This window comes from Spodoptera frugiperda, chromosome 12 (assembly GCF_023101765.2).
Source record: "Spodoptera frugiperda isolate SF20-4 chromosome 12, AGI-APGP_CSIRO_Sfru_2.0, whole genome shotgun sequence".
In the NCBI taxonomy this organism is placed as follows: Eukaryota; Metazoa; Arthropoda; class Insecta; order Lepidoptera; family Noctuidae; genus Spodoptera; species Spodoptera frugiperda.
Window position 1 is genome coordinate 3,027,487 of NC_064223.1, and position 24,342 is coordinate 3,051,828.

Genomic DNA, 24,342 nt, shown 5'->3' on the forward strand with positions numbered 1-24,342 from the left:
GTATTTAAAAGAAATATTGATTGAAGGAAATATAATACTTACGATACGATTGGATAAAAATGTGATAACTATAATTAACGCGATACGTAATCGTGACACAGTAATTTAATAAGAACTAAGATATTTTGTGAACTCTTCCGGTGTATGTAAAAATATTATTTTCAATGAAACGTCACGGTTTCTGTAATTTTATCGAAAACATTTGTTTTTGCTAAATACTGAATGTTTTTTTTTTATTGGGGAAAATCATCCAATTACTTCTCTTGCCTTGGACAAGGCGAGACGTAATGTCAGACTCTTATTGACTAAAAATCCACCCCGTTCCTACTCCTGCTTTTCGAGCCGGAGCCCCGCTAACCCGCTAGGCAGTCGGCAGCTCCGGGAATGATTAGATGCGTATTATTTTAATTTTTTCTAATAAACAATTAATTTTCAACAAATCATACAGCCTCTTAAGTAAACTTCACTATTCGTATCGTAAGTAATTAGAAATTCTTATGGAGTATGACTTAGAACAATGACAGACTTAGTTAAGTACAATTGTAAACCATAGTACAATACTAATTAAGTTGATAAGTACGCAGTTTTATTTAGCCACATTCAGATTACTTCGGTCATTTGGATAAACAGCTCTCTCCGAGAAAGGTGACATTACGACCTCTTTACTCAATCAAACAGCCTTTTTTATGATCCATTATTCAAAATTAGAAGAAGATTTTTTTGAAGGTATGGTGTTAGAGAAATTGTATAGATTATTTTTTTTATCTGTGCTGTGTCTGTGTGGTTCTAATTTTTAAATTATGAAAAATTATGGTTATTATATATTTACGAATAAAACTTTTTTTTAGTTGTGTTACAATGAGTTATTCGAACTGCATAATATTTTGAAATATAATTTCTATAATTAAAAACTGTTTATTTCTATAACAGTTTAAGTTACAAAAATGTTATTTAGTTTACGTTGATTTTAAATATTTTAAAGTGTACAGTACATTTTCGTGAAAATAATACTCCAAAGAAATTTTGTCGTTTGTATATCTTAGTCGCAATAGCTTGGTAAAACGTATCTCTACATAAAGTGAATAGACATGTACATATGTACAACATTTTTCAAATAAGTTCATTGGCATCGGAGTAAAACAGAAACACAAGTATGTTTTAATCAAATGAAACAATTAAATGAAAACATTTATTTTCCTGTTAGACATACTGCGAACAAATCTACTAACATTAATTAAAATATTAACCTTTGTTTTATAGAAAGATCACTTTACGTATAAGTGTGGGAGAGCCATGCTTCGGCACGAATAGGCCGGCTCAACCGGAGTGATACCACAGCCTCACAGAAAACCGACGTGAAACAACGCTTGTGCTGTGTTTCGTTGTGAGTGAGGTTATCAATTACCCCCCTTCCCAATCATCCCAAACCCCGATTCCCCAACAACCCTTAAATTCCTAACCCCCAAAAGGCCGGTAACGCACTTGTAACAACTCTGATGTTTCAAGTGTCCATGGGCGGCGGCGTCTGACACTTCCTCTCGCCTCACCCTGGTGAGAAAAGTCCTAGGATGATATCCGCCCTTAAAAAAAAAATGGACGGCGACGATTCGAAAAAAAAACAAATGTGTATCTATAATACGTATGACGCAAACATACCGGCTCGCATCAGTAAATATATTATCGATAAAAAAAATAATGCAACAATGTAATCGAAGTTTATTTAAATTAATGGGCGTTTTGGGACGCATTGATAACGATTTCTATATCTTTACGTGAATGCATATCTAGTACTTTTAAACGTAAAACAATGAACGTATTCAAAACATAAGCACTAGGTACATAATATACGTAGTACCTATATACCTAGTCTTAGCGTATTTATATTGTGAAGAGGAGTCGCGGTCAGCGTTAATGTGCCCTCAGCTTTACTGCCGCGTATATTCCCGGCTGTGACCTAAGCACTAAGCCTGATCCATCTCCGTGTGACATTGTTTATTCGACAGTTTATCAGCACCCTGCTCGTAAATTTTGTCTGGAGCATTGTCACTCATAGTTCGCACATCGCGGTGGTCGCACGCGCCTAAACCAATACACCTAGAGTAATTTCAGTGCGGGGTAATAATCCGATAATAAGAATCGTATTATTATTAGCTGCGTGTGAGTTTCGTAGCAAGCGTAGCAGTTGTCTACGAGCCGTCGCGTGCGTTCGTTCAGTGTCGAAAAACGATCAGTCGTTTTTTTTTTTCTGTTGTGCCGATCCGATCTTTCTGCTGAAGAAAAATGGCAAGCAAGACCGTGAACAGTAAGTAGTTGATGAGTTTTCATGGCTTATTATTTTTTTCTAACAATTTTTGCGTTGAACTTTAAGGCTGGTTAAGTTATCGAAGGGAAAAGTTCATGAAACTGTGTTAGATTGACTTGGTAACTATTCTCATTTATCTAGGACGCGTTTGTTTATATTATCATTGTATTTTATCTAGCAGATATGCAGAGTAGGACCGAAATATTGACTGAGTTCAGTAGCGTTGACATAAATATTATTCTGTACTACTATGCGATGTTTTGAGTCATAAGATGCGTGTGACTGAAAAGCGATGCAATTTTCTTTTCATCTGGGAAAAGTTTAGTTTGAAATTTGAACTCATTACAGGTATATGCTAGTTTTTTATGAAAACAAAATGTATGAAGTACTTTTTAATAAATTATATATTGTTATATGTATCTTCGTGAGGTATAAAAAATAAGGGAAAATCTTATAACAAAGCAAGAAAAAGTTTAGGTCTAGCTACTTATTTTTTATTACGCAGTGTAATAAATAAGTTATGTTTACGACACTAATTAATAATGTTATGTAAATTGATTTCTGTTAATTGTTTAATTACACTTTTAATTAACTTATCAATATTTTTATTGCCACATAAATATTTCGTTCCTACTAAGGCAGTAGTTTTATAAGAAAAAAATATGCAAACCAATTATTTTCATATTAAGAATTAATTATTAAGTTATTTAAAAATAGAACAAACTATTTAGATACCAACTCGTGAAATGTCAAATATTTCTATAATTTGAAATTGGAACGAAATAGTTTTGCCACCAGTTTCATAATATCTGTAATAGATTTTATTACCAAAGATATAATTTTGACATAGAGCACTATGCAAAATGTGTCAAAATTCTGCCTTTCCCAATAATAATATGAACAGAGAGATTATTTATTTAATAACTAGCTGTTAAATTGAAACTTCCTTATATTGAAAATGAAAGAAAGTGTTAACCAATTATGTGATTAAGATCTGAAGTGCGGGTAAGATTGAATCTCGACATCACATCTATAACAACAGTTTACAGTTTAAAATGTTATCACAAAGTTAAAATAATGATTAGATTGATAATAATTTTGATAAAAAGACAACAATTCAATAAACAATCAACATGTTTCGCCGATTAACTTTTCGGTAACATAAAGTAAATACGTAATGTGAATATTATGTTACCCAGACATTTTTTTTTAAGTTTAGGACCTTTTTCATTGTCTTTGAATAGCCGCTATGTACCGAATAAATTTGAATTGAGAACGTCCTTTGTATGAACTATCTGTCACATAAGTTTATCGGGTAATTTATGTAAAGGCGTTGAAAAAAGAGCGCAATTTTCATCTTTTAGTTCAATAAAATAGTCAAAGCATATTTTGTAAATGGAACTTTCGAAACTTCAAAAATTAAAATAAATAATAGTCTGTCAGAATGTCAGTCAGTGAAGTTAGGAAAACATGTAGATAGTTCTCTATGTTACTATCATATAGATCTATTACCATTATCAAATTGACATAACTATCAATTTATATAAAACTATGAATTCCAGGTAAACAAAAGTCACTAATTACTTTTGTTTACCTGGAATTCACAGTTTTATATAAATTTTTCATTTCTAGGGATTGCCTTCACAATAACAACTTCCATTTATTTCTAGTTTTTATTATAATTTGAGTACTAGTTTCAATTCCCTATTGTCACATACCTTTTTTTGTATACCATTTTGTTATTGTAGAAATGTTTTTATCCATTATTCTAATAACAATAACCGCACGTTTAATAAAAGGAACCCTATTGTTAAATTAACTGATATATCTGAAGTGGATGTTAGATTTTCGTTGCACTTTTGCCAACACCTTCGCGGATTAAAAGTTATAATGTTTGGTAGTGCCTAGGTACTACTACTGACTACTACTGGGGATACTTATTACTAGTTGCAAGTAATACTCATTGTAAAAGGTACGATGGGATTGGCATACCTTTCCTAAATAAAAGAAAAAATAAAGTTATAGCTAGATTAGGTTCAGGTAATTTTATCTAATACTAGCTACTCCTGTGCTATTTTATCCGCTGCTGCCCAGCTCTTATAGATTGCAGCGTAATGTTTCATAGCATTTTTTGATAAATATAATAAATGGACTATCCAATATAAACATAAAAATTCAATTAACACCAACAGTTCCTGATCTACTATCCAATACAAAAACAATTATTCAATACGCACCAGTAGTTCCGGGGTTTAGCACGTTCATAAAAACAAACAAACAATACACAATTCTGTTTTATTATTAGTATAGATATATATTCTATATAGACAATATACTATAGTCTATATTACCCCCCAGTAACAAACATACAAGATGCGTCACTACGTTTATAGTTTTATTATATAATGCTAATTGAATAACATTTCTAACGTCTTATTTTTATCACTAAAAGATAAACCGCGTATAATAAAATACAGAGATATAATTATAAGCGGGTTCTAGAAAAATCTAAAAGGTTTATTTAGTATCTATGTATCAAAACACCGTCTTTCATGGATAAGGAAAACATAAAATATATAAACGTCGGTTTCTAGTGAAGAGAAATAAAAATAAAATCGGTATTATTCGGTAATAACATGGTATATTTATCATAATTTATCAACAGCTAGCTGTAAAGATTAGTAATACGTAATTGATATCGCTTTGTAAAATCTTATTCTTTAAATACCTGTGTCGAATTCCAATGCATCGTCACATTGTGACGTGAATAGTGATAATTATTATGAATTATATTTATGTTTTCTTGTCTTTTCATGGGCCTGTAGAAATTAAGGAATGCATGTAGCAACTCTGAATAGTTGTTCAGTCAATCATCTATTTTTTGATAGTTTTAAAAACAATTAGTTCGATTTCAGTCTGTATATAAAGTATATTAAAGTAAATTATTGTTAGAGGATTTTTTGTCCTGAAAATACTGAAAGTTATCACAGTATACTGAGTACAAGTAGTCTTGAAGTCTATATTTTAATTTATAGTAGGTAATATACGGTAATAGGAGCACATACCACGTAAGAAATACAAATACGTTTGCTATAGAATTTTCCTTGAAAATTATTATTTTGTCAAATTCAATGTTAAGGCGCTGTGCATAGTCAAAATAGGATTGATTTAACAGTGTTTTTGCCCAATGTTTACATGTTAGAGCAACAAAAAAAATATATGTTAATCTTGATCATTTTTATAAATGGACCACCTTCTTCAAAACACGTTTTCTATAAATTTTCTCGATAGAAAAAAATCATAAACTAACCATTTAAATTGAAATTCTAGCCATTGTAACTATATTATTTATGAACATATCTTAATAAAATTAATAACAGTGACGTAATTTAAAATAATAAAAGGATCTGCCGCATTTATTTATCGATTGAAATGAGATATTTGTAAGAATTAATATAATTCATGATAAATAACTCAGAACGAATCGAACAAAATGTCGTCCGATCATGACATCTATTCGTTTCTCTTTCATTCCTACGCGGACCGGCAGTGACCGCTGAGGCGCGCTGCTTGGTGGACCTATGTCAGTTTGTGTCAATCGCCGCTCAGAAAATAATCATTCACTAACATATCTTTTTGCTTTTTGTAATATTTTATTTTGTAATTAGCATTTTCTAAGTTGGGTTGTCAGTATATTTTTTTGTACGAAATCGATTTGAATTATAAGTTGTGTAAATACAATTTTTTCTTATACTATTACCGCGTAGCATGGTGCAGATGACACATTCAGTAACGTTCCGTATCATTCTTAAAAGGAGAAGGGGACTTTTGGGCCCAGCAGTTAACTAGTTGAAATGTATATTAAAAAAACCGTCATATTTTTCTAAGGGAAATCACAAAATATGGTACCTTGTTTCTATCTAGGAAGCGAGAAAACTTAAATTAAGTTGTGTAATAATGTATGTAAAATAATGTATGTATAACGTACTCTTTGATTTGAACTTCTTAAAACACTTCTGTCTGACTTCAGTCAGTCACCAATTGACAGATGACACTTTCCCTATACTTATTATACTCTTTGGATGACACTCGTTCGTTGTGTTTCGTTCTAAGTGCGCACGTATTTTCCATGTTTTATTGTTTAACCCCACGACCTCGGCTTTATAAAGGACTTTTGACGGATCTTGAATCTATAAATTACCTGACTCTCTATTTTGGACAACTGCAACAAGCCTATCAATCGAATATTGACGACATAGATCGCTGTGTAAATTGTACGATTGCGACTGGTCGCTGTAACTCTATTGGCAGAAGAGTCTTGGAAGATGAGGCGACTTTATCAGTTATTCGTCAGTGGCGGGCATCTCAGCCTGTATAATATGGTATCTCAGTTGGGAAAGATACCAAGAAAATATACGTACCCCGAACCCCTTCACAATTCTAAGATGACATTCTCCTAATTATTCAAGATGATTAATACATATTTTATACTAATATTGGTGTTTTATTTATATATCCTCCTGTCCCTTTTTTAATTTTTAAAAGGTTAGTGCCTACCTATTGCTTCTAAGGGCCTATGCACACCACGTTTTTTAAACGCGCCGGGGCCGCGCATTTGTATCGATACAAACGACAACAAACTGCTCTGTAGGAGAAAAACGCACCGTCGACGCGTGTTTGTAGCGATACAGTCGCGATGCAAACGCGCGTGTGTAGCGATACAGACACGCGTGTGTAGCAATGCAAACGAACCTGCGCTTGGTACAGGCTCAGCAGTTGTTTCTATCTATCTTTCTATCTATCATCACTGACAGGACTATTGTAGCCAATAAACCTGATATAGTGGTGATAGATCGGCAAGCGCGCCACACGATGATAATCGATATCACCATTCCTCATGACGAGAACCTCGTGAAAGCTGAAAAAGATAAACAAATAAAATATCTTGACTTGGCTCACGAGGTTGTCGACATGTGGAGTGTGGATTCGGCTATCATTGTGCCGATAGTCGTGTCGGCCAACGGATTAATACCCAACAGCCTCGACAATCACCTTAGGAGGCTGGGGTTGGGCGGATGGATCAAGAGCCTGATGCAGAAGGCAGTACTTCTCGAAACGGCACGTATTGTGAGAAGGTTTCTGTCTCTGGAGCCCTAACCACCGGTAGCTTGGACCATGCTCCCGCTACTGGTCGGCTCCTATTTTTATATTTTTAAATATTATTTTATTTTGTATGTTGTAGTATTTAAAAATGTAAATTTAGATAATTTTAAATAAATGTAGATAAGAAATTAATGAGAATTCAATGTACGCTGCGAGTATCGATAGCGATAAAAAAGATCTTTCTAATGTCCATCCCTAATCATGTGGTACTGAGAGACGTCAACGTCATACAGGCAACTGTCACTAGCGCAAAAACTATAGTAGTAGTAAGTTTATGTAAATTATTGTTCGATTTCGGTTTTAGTCATAAAAAAACAAAATAAAAAAATAAATAAAAATAAAATAAAAATGTATACAACATAATATTGAAAAAATAAGAAAACAAAAACTAATACGAGTAATGAGATTCGATCTTAAGGATCACGGAACGCGATTCTAGACAGCAACGCATTGGGCCAATCGTCCATGAATCTATGGAAGCGAAATTACGCTCCTAAATAAAATGGAATACGCGTATCAATGACATTTGCACGGTGCACCCCTCAGTACACGAGACCCACTTCACCTGCTTCACCCCCTCAAATACATAAAAGTCGTCTATTCACCGCGCCTTAAGTACCTATGTGATATGCGATAAAACGAATACATACTGTGTTATCAATTTTACGTAAAAAGAAAGCGAGTTAATCCTTCATTACAACTAGTTTAACTTGAATAACTGTTAATTGATATCGAATCCAGTTACTGAATGTGAAGCAAAACAACTTGTAAAAAAATTTTCCATTTCGTAGAATTATACTTTATGTATACTGGTACACTAATATTAATGGTACGCATATATACCTAATATTGTTGTTCCTATGTTCTGCATCCGTATTTAATAATACAGACTGAAAAAAAAAGTAAATAGTGTTCCTATTCAGGTATCCTTGAGTTTTAACCCTCTAGTAGATAGTTATTTGAAAAACTGTTATATCACTCACATAATATAAACTGATATAAAGTTAATTTAACCCAAAGAGCGACGCCATGGAGCAACGTCTTGTAAGTAGGTAATTAGGAATCTATTTTAAATATGTCAACAGGGAACATCGTATGTCTGTCAGCGCCAAAAAATTACACAATCGGCACTTCGAGTCGATTATATCACTAGTGATCGAGTGAATGAACCGAGCTAAACCGAGTGTCGCTAGTCGCTACGACATGCGCCATTTTGTAAAAATTCTATGAATTTATTTCAAGAATTTTAGTTATTTATAATGATTGAAATTGAAATGTTGTTTGAATAAAACGATGTTGGTGTATTCGTATAATGAATAAGTTAAGAGTTAATAAAATAACATTTGAAATGACTTAATAGGAATATTATTTTGAGTGTTGTTATTACCTTTAACATTGAAAAAAAAAATTAAAATAATAATAATTTAATCATCACTAACTACCGTATTCAGAGACAATTAATGATTACTTAAAACTATTCAGTAGTAACGATTTTATTTCGAAAACAATTACTAAGGTCTCGATTAGTAACTATTAAATGACTCGGCAGAAAGTCTGTCTCTTGAGAAGGAAAATCAATTTTATTACCCTATTGTTTTGAAGAGAGGGATTACATGTAAGCACATGTAGCCCCTCTTATACAGTAGCCTGTATATTAATTATCTAAAACAAACAATACATTGATAGATATAAAACAACTTGTCTGTGATGTAATAAGTAGTAGAGTGGCACTCGACATAATTTGTTTGATTTTGATAAAGTATTAAGAAAAACTGTTATACGCCTATAGTATTGTATAAATAATATGTATTACGAAATATATTGTTTCGTATAAATATGTTATTTGCAACTTACTATAACTTAAAACTAAAATAAATAAAAAAGGCGTCGATGTACTCGTCCGCATCACTGTCACTAGTAACGTTCCCAGAAGACTAGCCGCATTGCCACGTTGAATGGCAATGCTTATCTTCTGACTAAAGAAATTGCCAGTCTTCTGTTATTTACATATATAAAATCTGGTCTCTAGTTATTTTTATTTCTCTTATAACACTATAGCAGGTATACCAGTCCTTATTATGATAAGCATAAGTTTAATATAGTTGTTTTAAATAAAATAAAACAATAGACATTAAATATAACGATAATAGAGACTGAATTTAATTGTTATTGTTCATAATACAGTCCGTTACAATTTATCCTCTCATTATTATCATATATACATAGATTATAATCTATTTATTACCGTTTAAACTATAACTATTGTCGGTAAACCGCTACTCTAGCTAAACCAACTCAATATTGATCCTAATCAAATATTTTTAGAATTAAAAAGTTCTACAGTAACAATAGTTGATATATCAATAGTGTAAAATAATTTTAAAAGGAATTTCTGATATGTATATAAATATATCAGTATGGGGATTAAGTTAGTGTCTTAATTTTTTTAGCTGTTGTTATGTGGTGTTATATGTATAATGTAGATGACAGACCACTCTTACAAATCTATTTTACCGATAAAGTTTATTTATGAAAATTTATGTTACCTTCTCATTGGGTCTTTGTCGAAATGCAAATTTATATTAAGTACAAGGCATTAGGTTTTCAAAATTTGTATGCATTCAAAAATTGCAAATTGCATCAACCTCTGGATTACTAACAAACCGCAATGACGATACTAAAATATACCTACTTCATAATATTTTTCCTTTTATCTCAAAAATATAAAACCTATATACTTTGCTTGTCATGTAGGTATCTACTAAGATCCTACTAAATGCTATGTCCACACGTGAAGCACGAATATAGACGTAATATTAACATAACAAACTATTATATACATAATATATTACATAAATATTAATATAATGGACGGTTGCTATCTTAAACAAACCTCTGGACAGTTCCCTAAGACTTGTAAAACAATGTTATCATTAATTATGCTAGAACTTAGGAAGTGCATTCTAATGATATGTCTACTTTATCATTGAGTAAAGAATCAAGTGTTTTTATGTGATAATCATACATATACATACATAACCTTACACCTGTCTCCCATGGGGGTATGCAGAGACTATGGAACGCCAATTGCTACGATCCTTACATTGTTCTGTGAAAATCGTAGCAGAATTTTCATTTTTATTTTACTTACCCAACTAAACTTACCCAATACTTTTTATAAACATATAAGTGTATTGTATAATATAATATGGACTAAGATCGAAAATTTAAATAGGTATCTTTAGGTATCATACATTTTCTATGTGTCATTCGTGTGACCGCTGTTCTCAACACAAAGTTATAGGTAACTATTCGATATTTACCCATCTTATTTATGATCTATGAGTAGACCCAAATCTTAACGTATTTCAAATTATGACCATAATATACCTAATATTTATCTGAATACTTAATATACACATTCATAATTTAGGTGCACATAATATGTGAACCACTATTATATACATATGCCTGTTACAATTATACACGTAAGTAGTAAAAATTGTCACAAAAATAAACAAGAAAATCTAAAATTATACTTTAAATATAGGTCACGTCCTCACCCTACTTATATCATTTTAAATGTTTCATGTGCATCTGTTTGTTTAACCGTTTGACATTCAAACCGATTATTTTTGCTTATTTTCGACTCGATTACCGAGAAATCGGTATAAAGTCGTGACTTCAATCGTGGAGGAATCGAGATTAGTTTTGTGGGAATACATAATACTTCATGGACGTAAAATATAAGTACTATTTAAAGATGACAGAACGTCGTCACATTGGTGTTTTACAACGGAAACATGGACAACTTCCTTTGGGTTATTTTTAATATTTAATGTCTTTGTATAACTCTAGAAATAAATCAAACGTTTCATTGTAAACAGGACAAATATATACAGGAAAACTTTATTAAGAAACCCTGTTTTATTTTGTTATTGGTCCTATATATCTCGTACGTATTGGCTAAGGATTGTGTAAAATGTATATTTAGCTTTTTAATTTCTGTTTTCCTTAATCGAGTTTAATTTTAGTTCGAAGTCTGATGACACTTCAGTTTTAACACAGATATTGTCATACGACCCTGTTCAGTAGTCAAAAAGTTCTTATAAATAATCTAATAGTAACATTCGGGGAATAACAATTTTGGGATTAACTATCTTATCGCTTCAAAGTACCTACTTAACCCTTTAAGCACCTAGTTAAATATTAACTACTGCACATCTTGTACGCGGCTACAAATCGAAAAAATTATATCTACACTAAATAAGGAAGAGCAATCGTGTGAATAGAACGAAAACAATCATGCATGTGCGGTAGGGACATGGAAATATACAGGCGATTAAAGGCTTTATAGAAATGAAATTCTTATAGGCACCCTAAATTTCTCTGAAACAAAATAAATAACATTAAATTTATTATTTTATACGGCAGTAATCAGCAAATAGTTCAGAGATAAACGTTTTATCGAAGTTTTTCTTGAAACAATTTTATACTAGTACATACCTATAAAATTTATCTTTATATGATATCTAAGAACAGAATACGTGAATTTTATCAACGAATTTTAAATGGATTATTGTCTATCGTAATCTGAATATGATTAGGTAATCGCTTAGCAACTATGTATATGTATGAAAATATAAATTAGATAGAGTGGCGTGTAGTAGCTAATATAACATTATTTTATCTTAGTAGCTATTTCCTACTTATATAACAAGACATAACATCATGGCCATAGTTGTTATCAGATTATTTATCCAAGTTTCGTAACTGTGTACTTATTAGTCCCTTATTATGTCCCTTAATTTTGTACCCTATAGTCGTGGTGGCTCGGAGGTTTGAGACGCACGCTTCTCACGCATGTGGGTGCGGGTTGAACCCTACGGACGGCAAATATGACTTTATCCGGGTTATATATACTTTCTAAACTTATTTAGACACCACTGACCAAGGGTGAGGGTAAACATCGTTAAGAACCATGAGCTTATAATTGCAAATTATAAGTTTGAAATCACCACCCGCATTGAACAAGCGTGGTTATTAATGCTCAAAGCATCGCCATGCAAGAACAGGCCTTTGGTCAACAGTGGCCGTTGATAGGCTGTTAATATGAATATGTCCTTGATCTACAGTTATTAGTCTTATTTGTTTTAACATGCCTCGTGTAATAGCTTGGAACAATAGCATTCTCCATAAACCACGCACTCCACATCTTCCGAAGTATATGAGTAGACTTGTCTGTCAAAAGTCCTTTCATTGGTGACGTTAGAACAATAGGTACCTGTCTGCTTGCGACATTGGACGTTACGACTGCTTACTTCATGACAGGTAATGCTAGTTAGTACCAAGTGATGGAGTGTAGCCAATCAGCTATTGTAATTACTCAAAGATCATGCGAGTAACGCGATGGTTTTATAATTAACTGGTTTCGTATCGGACTGATTGTTACTTATTAGCAGTTATTAGCCGCGTTAAAAAAAAGATGTTCTTAGTTTTACTTGTATGTATGCATGTTTATGTGTCTACGCGTTTGGATAAACCGATTTTGATCCGATTTTCAGTATAGTATTTTTCAGACTAAGGAACGTTTCGCACTTTAACACGTGTGATTACTATTGAATTTTAAGTTGTAATTGTAACATGCACAATCTGTGCGAGATAATTAATTTTCCTGTAAATCGTGACAAAAGTGTGTCACATACTTTAGATAATATACATAATAAAAAAATACGGTAATGCGGGCGAAACCGCTGGCATAAGCTAGTAACATATTCACATATTCTTAAAACAAAGTAACAAACAACTAAATCAATTCTAATATTATATTTAAACAGAAATGGCCCATAAAATAGTTTATGCCCGACTTATTTCTAGTGTGTACAGTATTACATATTAAGGTAAGCATACATTGTAATCCTTACAGTAACTGCTTAAGTCAGTGGTTGAACAAATATTTAAATACATAAGTGGGTAGGCAAAGAACGAGGTTTGTTTACATGGCCAAGTAAATTGAATACAAGGCATGATGGTTTCCAAAAGGTTTACTAGTAAGGGTTGGTCTAGTTAAGGGTTTTGTTGTAAAGGTAAAATGAAAATTAATACAATATCGTGTGATCTTCCCGGAGCGACTTTGTTCGTGAATTCTACGAGTTCAATTAACACCGGTATGTGATACATTCAATTGTCAATTGTTTAGTTAGTAGGTATTTAAGTGTTTTAAGAGCTGCTTTTTAGGCAAATGTTTCGGAAAATGGTGATTATTTTGATTCTGCAATTGATTGATTTGTTGATTGTTTTAATTGATCTTTCATGACCACCAAATGGTGCGACCAATATGATTTTGTTTTATAATTATAACTAGCTGGCCTGGCAAACTTCGTAACGCCTCAAACGTCTTTTACTAACCTTTCAAACCTTCCCTGGACTTCAACCAATAATTCAAGACCAAAATTTACCAAATCGGTCTAGCCGTTCTCGAGTTTTACCGAGGCGAGACCAACGGATAGCAATTGATGTTTATATACAGAGATACATATTACTTTACTGTAAAACAATACACAGGACAAAATAATCAACGATGCCAATCAATTACTTCTGTCCCATCTTCCGTGTGATCTTGAAGTACAAATATATTCGGATTCCAATTGATCGAATGTGTTTCGTCAATGAATTCTATTTGAAACAATCTTCCTTATGCGAAATAAACTTCTTATGGCTAGACTGTTTAGTCGTGATTTTAATAGTAAAGTACTTTAGTCTGTATGGTAGAAGGTATTGGTTTTATTCTGTGACGGCATTGCATGCGATTTAGATACTGAAGGGTATCTATTTTTTCTCTGGTAGCATCTCTTTAGATCGTCTTCTAAATTCGAATAGTTTATTATTTATTTATGTATCAGCATTCGTAGTATGTACCTATGTACATTTTTTTTAAGGGAAGGAAATGATCCAATGATTTCTTCTCCCGCCCTGGGCAGGACGAGAGGGAGTGTGGTCACTTACTGACTAAAAACCACCCCGTTCCTACTCCTACTTTTCGAGCCGAAGCCCCGGTTAGTCCGCTAGTTCCTATTACAATTACTTACAACTAATTGGCTAATATGTTGTTTAAAAGAGCCTAAAATGAAAAGAATAGGTACAGACATATTCTATTCATTTTAAAAAGGACAGCCTTTTTGAGGTTTCTGGATCATCTACAGTCCTTACTATTAGTCTAATAAACTCTTTGACGAATATATGAATAACATTCAACTGTTATCTATCACAAAGAAAACACAAATAATCCTTTTAATAATTACTACATTTTGATTCCCTATCATATCAGATATACATGTTTTACATGAATTGCGAAATGTCGACTGATAACATTGAAATAGTGAAATTGTTTACCTAAATACAATGTAATAAGATTGGTTTTGGAATGTGTGGGTCTATGTGAATACTATCTTACCTATATCTGCTACGACAACAGGGACATAACCTAAAAAAAAACAAAAGACGCGAACAATAGTTTGTTTTTCTAACTGCAAAAAGATTGGAATGTCAGATACGTCAAAACAAACTCATTAGATATAATTACTGAAATATAATAGCAAATTGTGTGTCGACATATTATTTTTCATGATTGATACGCGTTTTTGTTATTGTTAAACTTAGGACAATATAATGACGTACGAAATTAATTTAATCAAAATGGTTGAGTAGGGTTTTGGGGCACAAAAAATATAAATGATTTAACCAGAGACTTGATGGCGTGTGTTATTAGTGCTACCTACCGCTTTTATTGAACGGGGAAAATCATACAATGACTTCTCCAGCCGTAGGTGAGGTGAGAAGGAGTGTCAGATTCTTACTGCCTAAAAACCACCCGGTAATCAATTAAGTTGTCTGCAGCTCCGGTACCTATCACCTATCACCATCATTTTTGTTTTTATTTGATCTCGGAGTGAATTTTCTTCGGAAAGATAATTAACATTCTGACGGTAACCATATAGATTAAGCATTTTTTACTGAAACAAAGTAGGTTATTCTGAAGTTCTAGGTATTATATTTTCAAGACAAATAATACACTAAAAGGAAACCGCCGAACATTACTGCACGCATTACCTACAACACTTTTAGATTTTATTTTTGACCCGTAAATAATTGCTTTGGAAAAAACCTAAAATGTAAGTACGTTCAAATTAGTTAGGGTTACCGCTAATGTACGGCGCAAGTCATTACAAAATAAAAATAATCATTCATAATGATGCAGTGTTTTATTTGGAATTGTTTAAGTCTGTAATTTTGGCTAATTAATAATGGTTGGGAATCCCGCCGCTGCGTGTGCGCTGACCGGTGACGGTGAGACTTAAGTAACGATTTTTAGATGCTTCTAGCACTTAATTGCTCTCGAGAAAAATAAGATCTAATGATTGTAATGACAGTCACGTTCATGTATAATGTAGGTAAAACTAACCTTTTTCTTACTTTATCTAAAACATTTGTTCATAAAGCTTCAATACTCTTCATACTAGCACGTTTATATGATTTTGATCGCTCAAAATCACAGGGTTGAGCTTGTCTACGTAAATATAATTGAACAAATTATCTCAGGTACAAGAGGAAACAAACCACATACCGCAATCTAATGGAGTATGCCTAATGAAATCATTCAAATGAAGATTGAAGTACCAAAATCTGAAGTTTAGTTCATTTCGGGAGATAATCGTAATGGTTGAATCGAGTTATCGCGAGTTCTGACTGGATTAGCTCACATTAATCAATATTGATTCGTATTATTGAACTGAATGAAAGATTGATATGTTTAATCTCAAGTAGAGCAGTCAATCATTGAATACATTAATAAAGTAACTCCCTGTACGTAGTGTAAGGGCATCGTAGCTTACTGGAGTAAAATTTGCGTGTTTAGTTCGTACTAAGCGGCGCCACTGGCGATTATGGCAATGTCTGTCCATTAACTGGTACTATCAACAACCGGTGATTGGTATCGGATGGATTACTTGTATTAAACGCAGAAGATAGATATTATATATTAATTCCGCACATTAGAAGACTGTTATTATTGCATTAACTTTCTATTTTAACACCGAATTGGACTCGATTGCATTTTAATTCGAGTACTTAATGAACTCTTGATTTACATTAATGTGTCTGCGTTTGTGAAAGAAAGTAGCCATGTTTTATTATTTTAATAGACAGTTTGTGTCTTTAGTCGTCAATAATTACGTAATGAATTAAACTATTTTTTTTTACTTCTCTACACGACTGCATACTATATTTTTCTGATGGATTATCCATAATGTTTCTTTCGTGTTATCCAGTTGACTCAACTTCAGTTCTAATAGGGATCTTCTCTATCTTAGAGTGATTCACACCGTAGTATGATTGCAGATGTAGAATCCGGTGAGGCCGCGGCTGAGGCCAAGGGTGAGACGTCAGCAGCAGTTGGACGAGGCCCCAAGCCAGTGCCGGGTAAGCGCCACGCATGGCATGAGGGGCTTACTGCACTGTGACGTCACGAATTCAGTATATTTGAGAATTCGAAACTCGCTACTTTATTAGCAGTCTTTTAAGGGATTGGTTTGCATGTGGAGAGGATTCGTTGCAGCTACAGAATAATGTTAAATTGAAAATGTTAAAAAAATATTTATTAGGTTTAAAAAACATGAAAGAATTTCCTCATCGTGAAAAGAAACGTATTGCAATAATATTTCTTATTAACTATTGGTTCATTAATACCAATAATAGGTACAAATAATATGTTTAATATCAATTTGGATTAACTAAACCATTATTTATTGTCGCACAATTGCACAAAGAAAATTCATTTTGCACAAACTCCTCTTTACATCACTCTGATACCTCTTTAAAGGATGTAGTGCTATCAAAGTAGCATATAAGCCATAGGTTATCCTATTGGCACATTGCCGTAGAACGTAGTGAATAGAATTTTAGGTGTGAATAAATACGGAAGAGGGGTGAATAAATGTTATGAAAATGTTCTATAACATCTATTTACCCCATTCTTATTTCTATCCACGCTTTGATTTCTATTCACCCCGTTTTACTGTATACCCCCACTATAAAGGTTTATAGCATGGGCCAGCACTTCATTTTACATTGGTGCACCTCACTATCTTATTTATGGTTAAAAAAGCTTTTCATGTCATGTTTGTCGCTTGCACGTCACTATTTGTCTATTTTTTTTTCTTAGGTAAAACTATGTTTTTTTACCTTGACTTAGGTACTGGTACAGGTTGTTTGATTTTCGTTCTGGAATAGGTACAAATATTTGTGATGTCGTTTTTTTTCTTTGTGGTGGTATTTTTGTGAATGTCCGTTTGGTACTGGGTGCCTGTTAGAGTAAGGGTGTTTGAATTATTTACAGGTTGAATATTTCTCATTATAATGTAACAAAAATTTAACCTTCATACCATAGTAACAAAACGCAAATTCGGTATAACTTATTTAACATTAAATAAAATGAGAGTGAAAAATGCAATAGGCCATCAGTAAATGCGAACATAAAAACGCCCTAAGCTCTAAAGAAAATCAAATAAACATAAAATAAAGAGTATAAAACTACAAAAGCGAAGTTGTTTGTGTACAACAGTTACGTAAATAAGCACATATATAAATATAAGTAAGTAACAATGATATCATTGGGAAAACTGATACATGACATACGTACGACTGATGTTGTTATAAAACTACCCGTACTGACTTTAATTACAATTAATTAATTATTCTTTCCATTGACAACTACTTATATTGTCAGAGAATCTTCTGGAAGTCATGTGTCATCTTCCGCCATTAATTTTTCCCGCGTAATTTGTCAAATGTGTTATGTGCAGTCTGTTGTGCGCTGACAGATGGAATCATAAAATATAGTGTGTTTTTTATTTATTTTGCCACGTTTTTGTCAATTTAGAACTGATATTTCTTAACATGTGGAAATCACCTAATCTATAATATAAAAATAAGTCGGTTTTCCTTCCTGACCCTATAACTCCAGAACACACAAACCGATTTCCGCGGTGAAAATTCGGAAAAAAAATCAAGAGAAAAGCAGGGAAACAGGGAAAATCATTAGTGACGAAACGGAGTTCGGCGGGTTTGTTAGTTAATTATATTAGTTTTATCTTACTAATTAATTATTAAATTAAAAGTCACCTTGTTTGTTAGTTAGTCGTAAAAACTCCACAGACATGTCTTAGCCTGTCATACAGTAGACTCTAATTACGTATTATTGATTTATATCTACAATTTATTTTATTATAAAGTACATAATGGACGCGGGTAAATAATTGTAATGCCTTATAAGGTAGATGGAACAGTCATGGAAAGATTTACGGGATCTGCTTATAAATGAATTACTATTGTGATGATTACCTGTTTGTCTAATTATAGCTTTGCTTTGATACGTGCGTAGTTGCGAGATTGAAGTAGTTTATTTTATAAATAGATTTTTTTATTAGAATTTCTTTTTAAGAAATCGTGCAGATTAATACACGAAAACTGACCAACATTACAACGATAATTATTGGATTTTATATGAAAGTTATTTCTATACAAAATGTTTCGATGTTTATCTCTCAGATACACACTACATAGTCGTTTAATACCTACAAATATATTTGCATATTCAACAGTAATTGATTACTTTCACTCCTGGAGAAGTGCCAGAATGAATCTAATCTCTTGTTGATTTTTAGAGTAGATACAAAATATACGTATGTGATAGCAGAAGACGTTTGAATGTCATTTGATGTAAAGGAAAAAATAGTAGATTCATTTTTCATTATTTGACTGCAAAGGGCTTGGATTTTAAGGGCGGAATTTATGAGTGACGTATGACAGAAAACGCACATAGACTATCGACCAATAAATGATGTCATAAAAATAAATGAAACGATGTCATAAATCCTACATCGTACATATGAAGTTTACATGGGAATATACATGGATAGAGGTTAAACGAAATAGTTGGGCAGAAAATCCGCTGGGCATGACAACCTCGCCTGGTCGGAGGATTCTCCTTTTCTTAAAAAACTTTACTCTCTGTTCCCTAAAATGAGTAAAAAGCTAGACAAGTAGTAATAGAATTATGAGTCTGAAAGCATAACAGGTAAAAACAAACGTAACAATCTTCCTTTTTCTTCCTTATGTTGTTATTATTACACAAATAACTTTCTAATCACCAATTATACTATTACGACTAAAACTTGAAGCGGCCATCTTTTTTTCGGACTATCGATTGAGTTTGACAGTTCGAACCGAATGCAACTGCACAAACGAAACTAAACTACATGCAGTTGGTTTTATGATATATTTTGCAGTGTTAGTAGCATTGTTTGGTTTATGGATGAGTGAAAGGATTACCCATACATGTGAAAGCTTCCCTTTCGCTATGTAGCTTAGTACTTTTAATGATATGTTGTGTTTTTTTTATAAGATTAGTGATATAAGGTATTACGTCACGAGTATTTTTGCAAGATAGATGTCGTCAAGCTAGGACAGATGACCTGTGATGACAATAGCATCTAAATATTATTTATACAACCTAGTGTTTGTTGATAGGTATGGAAGAAAGGTTTCTAAATGATATGACATTCCATTTGGATCTTGTAATGGTCGGTTTGTGTTTGTAAATACGCCTACTATATCAAATGATAAGAGAATAAACATTTAAAGTGGTAGCTCTATAAATGATTTATTTAGAGGACCCAACATTTACTCCTATGTCAATTTGTTAAAGAAGAATATCTCCAAACACTACGTATAAGGAGACACAGAAATTGTTCAGTTTGACTTCAGAAGCTCGCTAGCTCGCTGCTTTGCGTAGCAGTTGGTCGCTGCTCAGTACTTTACCAAATTCGTAATTGATTGTCCCACTTGAGGCCTCAGTTTTTGCCCATTTATCAATAAAAATCATGACTGACTCGTCATTGTTTATAAATAGCTGAAGGAAATGGTATGTGCCCATCTCCTACGCAACAATCTACCCAATTCTGTCCTTTAGTTATATTAGGCACATTTGTAGAATGAATCTAGTTATACACATCCTTGTCTGGACCACCCACTGAAATGATTAAACTGGGTGATATATCCTGGGTGTTAACGTTTCTATGTCATTTAGAGTTTATTGTTTCAATTGGTTCACTCGATTTATAAATAAACCCAGTTTCCGTAGTATATTTTTGGCTATGAAACACTCAATGGTAAAAAATAAAACTAAAATAGTAAAGTAATTACTACGTGCGTAAGCACGCAGCGTAGTTGTACGCTACAAATTGCCAATTTGAAATTCGATTCCGAGATTTAATTTTAAAAAGCATACAGAAAAGCAAATGGCGTTCTAATGATTTCAAAAATGGAAGCCGAATTTGATTTGTCGTTTCGTCTGTTTTTTTTTTTTTATTATTTAGACGCACGACGCTCTGCCAATATAGTTGACAACTAGTTTTTTCTATTCCGTGGCTGACAATGTGAGCATTTGACGGCCTGTTGAATTTAATGTTTCCTTTATTTTGTTCTGTAAAACTAATTATGTCATTTTCCGTATTCCTGACATATTTGACAGCCATTGTTTTTTTTGGTAGGAATAGTAAACATGTACATATAAGTATAGTTATATAAATATAGTTTTAGATTGTCGTTTAGGTAATCGCAAATTAATATTTTATCGCGTATCAGTAGTTATTCAGATATCTAGTGGAGCTTGGACTCAAATAATTACCATGCGACATTTCCATTTGACAAACCATTCAACTGTCAACAATATCAAATTTAATTTACCAATCTAAGACGACATCTATCGTGAATGATTGACATGCTAACGGTTAATCATTCTAAATTCAAAGTAGTAATCGCAAGCGCCGTTTTTGATGTGTATTTTTAATTTGATAACAAAAAATGTATTAGTCAGTACAGTGTAATATCATGGTTAATAGGAGCACTCGATGTGATGTATTGCAGGCCACAAAAAACAGGCCAATGGCCCGTGGAAGAAGGAATGACTCATTGTATTTTTGTTAGACTCACGATTTTATCAATAACCTTTGGTCTAAAGAAAAACATGATGACTGCCAACATATCTATACAACAACATATGAAAAACATATCTATACAAAAAAAATGTTACAGTACGTATGTTTCTAAATAGTAGTAAAACTGCGACTTCTTTAGGTACTAAAATCAGTGACTGCACGGTTGGTGTGGTGGCTGGGCAACTGGCTGCCGCGCAACGCGTCTCGGGTTCGATTCCCGCACGCATTCGATTCGATTCGAGCAACTGTTTGTGTGATCCACAAATTATTGTTCTGGGTTCAGACACCCAGGTGTGATGTGTATGTGAACTTGTATGTTTATAAATGCACCCACGACACAAAAGAAAATGTAGTGTAAGTAGAGTAAACGTAGTAGTAGACACTAGTGTGGCGCAACGTTTAAAAAAAAAGGTATCATACCATTATAATCTAAAATAATAAAGATAAAAATAATATACCTACTTGATTATGTTGAGCAATTTAATCAAGGATTCAAAGTAACCTTTCATCCTTCAAGAAAGTGTGACAAATGCTGATTACCTTGAAACTATATAATAATACGATTTTAGGTTAAAAACGATATGATTTATTCTGGAAGTATGTTATCACGTAGATTAACTAATGTAATCCGCGGGTAATCCGTTACTTACTGATATGTAAATATTTGTGTCGAATATTATAGAATGCTATCAAAATTATTGCTGATTATAAAATACGAGTGTGTACTCGTACTTATATGAGTACCCTTAGTATGAATTTCAAACGTTGTGTTCGGGGATCGAAATGATAGCGCGTTCGGCGATCTGATTGGTTGGTTTATCGAGCCGGCTAATCAGAGCGCCAAATGCACTCTCAATTTAATTACTTAAAACGTAAAGAAAATTCGTACTAAGGCTATAGTTCTGTGCACGTTGTGTGTCAATTGCTCTTTTTTTATTATTTAGTTTAAGCACTTTTCTTTTCTCGGGTCTGAATGAACATGAATGATTTTCCTGCAAAAGTTAGAGGGCATAGTGGGCTCAAGAGTCTAAATTATTTATTGCAAATAGACTGCGAAGGCACAACAAAACGTCTGTCTGTCGGTCAGTCCTCTAGTGAAGCTATTTGCTTGTTCCAAAGTGTGTATGACTTATGGTCTCAATATGTGGCTCTGCTCAGAAATTCCAACACATTTTTGAAGACTATCTATTTACCTCAATGTATATATATGTAAGTATATTAATAATTACCTATTTTTTTTAAAGAGTCGCCTAACTGTGCAGTATGCAATGTAGTAGAAGATGTGCACATTCTACCGGATTGTGTTCGGGGCGAAGTTGAAAGAAAACAAATATTTCCTACATTTAATCATGATTTTGGTAAATATAACAGTGTTTTGTCTCTATCATTGTCAGATAAAGCTAGAAAATTGTGTTTACTAATTTAAAATTCTTTTGTTAATAGATATTAAGTTCTTTTATGTTAATGTGTATATTTTGTTAAGGGTCCTATGAGGGTGACATAATCACAGTGTGATTAAACCGTCCAATTAATTTAATAAAGTTTTTTTTGACAATGGCCGGCAGTATTTTATGACATCGAGATATTAATTCAAAATATTGATGCCTTTAAGAATTCTCCGACTATTGTGAGGAAAAACTTCTCACTTATTACAAACACTAATTAAATGGTTAATCTCATATTATCACAATGATAACAAACGGAATTAATTTGAAATTATTGAAGAACAATTGAAGATTTTCTCGCGATTGTTATATAAATAGGAACACTTACAATACACGAATCGATGTTTCATTAGGATAGTGGTTTCGAGTCGCTTCTATATTTTTTAATGGAGTAGTTGGCAAACGAGCAAACGATTCACCTGATGCTAGACCAAAGGAGTCACAGGAGCGTTGCCGGCCTTTTAAAAAGGAATATGCTCTTTACTTCAAGCTTTGAAGGTCGTATTGGTTCGGAAATACCACCGACAAATAAGATTTGTGTTTTGCTATAAATTAAAACCTTTTTGTGGTATGTTTTTTAAACAACAGCTTTATGTAGCCTAAATGCGATAGTCACCTTTTTAAAGTGACATTTAATTTTATACCTACGTCGATGTTCGATATGGCGTCATCTAACCGTAGAACAGCGTTCTATATTCGAATTATGAATCTTCTTTTTTTATACAACAAAAACAAGCTTACATCCACAAACAAGTTAATTGAAAAAAGTTTTGTTTTGAACTCTAAATACTAGAAATATCTACAAATAGATATCCACATGATATTTTAAAGATACAAAGCAAATAAAGGAACAGTTAATGAACAGACATTTAATAATGTGCAATCCGTTGAATGAATATTCGATGAATGAAATGGAAATGTAGGCTAAGCGGAGACACGTCGGTAGAATGCGTTAATGATACTTAGAATTGTATATATGTATTTGCATTTGATGTAGCACAAGATATTTATACTTAATGCTGTGGTAAGTTTAGCTTTTTAAACTTTCCGGTTCAGGTTTTGGTCAAAAATGCAACTCTCCGGAGCTGCGGACTACTTAGCGGGTTACCGGGGCTCCGGCTCGAAAAGCAGGAGTAGAAATGGGTTGGCAGTCAGTGAGAATCTGACACTGTCACTCATCCAAGGCGGGAGAAGTAGTAGAATGATTTACACTTCTCAAAAAAAGCGCATACATTTGATTTTTATTTATAAAGATTATATTTCAATCTATAGAGGGCCAAACTCTATTTCTGTTAAATAGTTCTGTTATAAATTCTACATCTAAACCCTTAGTTCATCTCTAATTATTCCCAAGAAAACCTCTAAAATAACAACAAAC

At 32.9% G+C, this 24,342-nt stretch overlaps 1 protein-coding gene across 4 annotated transcripts in view; it reads left to right on the top strand.

The window, feature by feature from the left end:
* The first annotated feature begins 671 nt into the window (after positions 1 to 671).
* LOC118263055 (aquaporin AQPAe.a) overlaps positions 672 to 24,342 on the top strand; it is an 83,526-nt gene continuing 59,855 nt past the window's right edge. Inside the window, exons 1-2 of one of the 4 annotated variants that reach the window (XM_035574813.2) lie at positions 672 to 726; positions 16,862 to 16,942. In XM_035574813.2, coding sequence (XP_035430706.1) covers positions 687 to 726; positions 16,862 to 16,942 — 121 coding nt within the window. In that variant the 5' untranslated portion in view covers positions 672 to 686. Of the gene's footprint in view, positions 727 to 1,887; positions 2,303 to 16,861; positions 16,943 to 24,342 lie in introns of those variants that run through there. The other 3 variants (XM_035574814.2, XM_035574815.2, XM_035574817.2) reach the window with 3 other exon arrangements.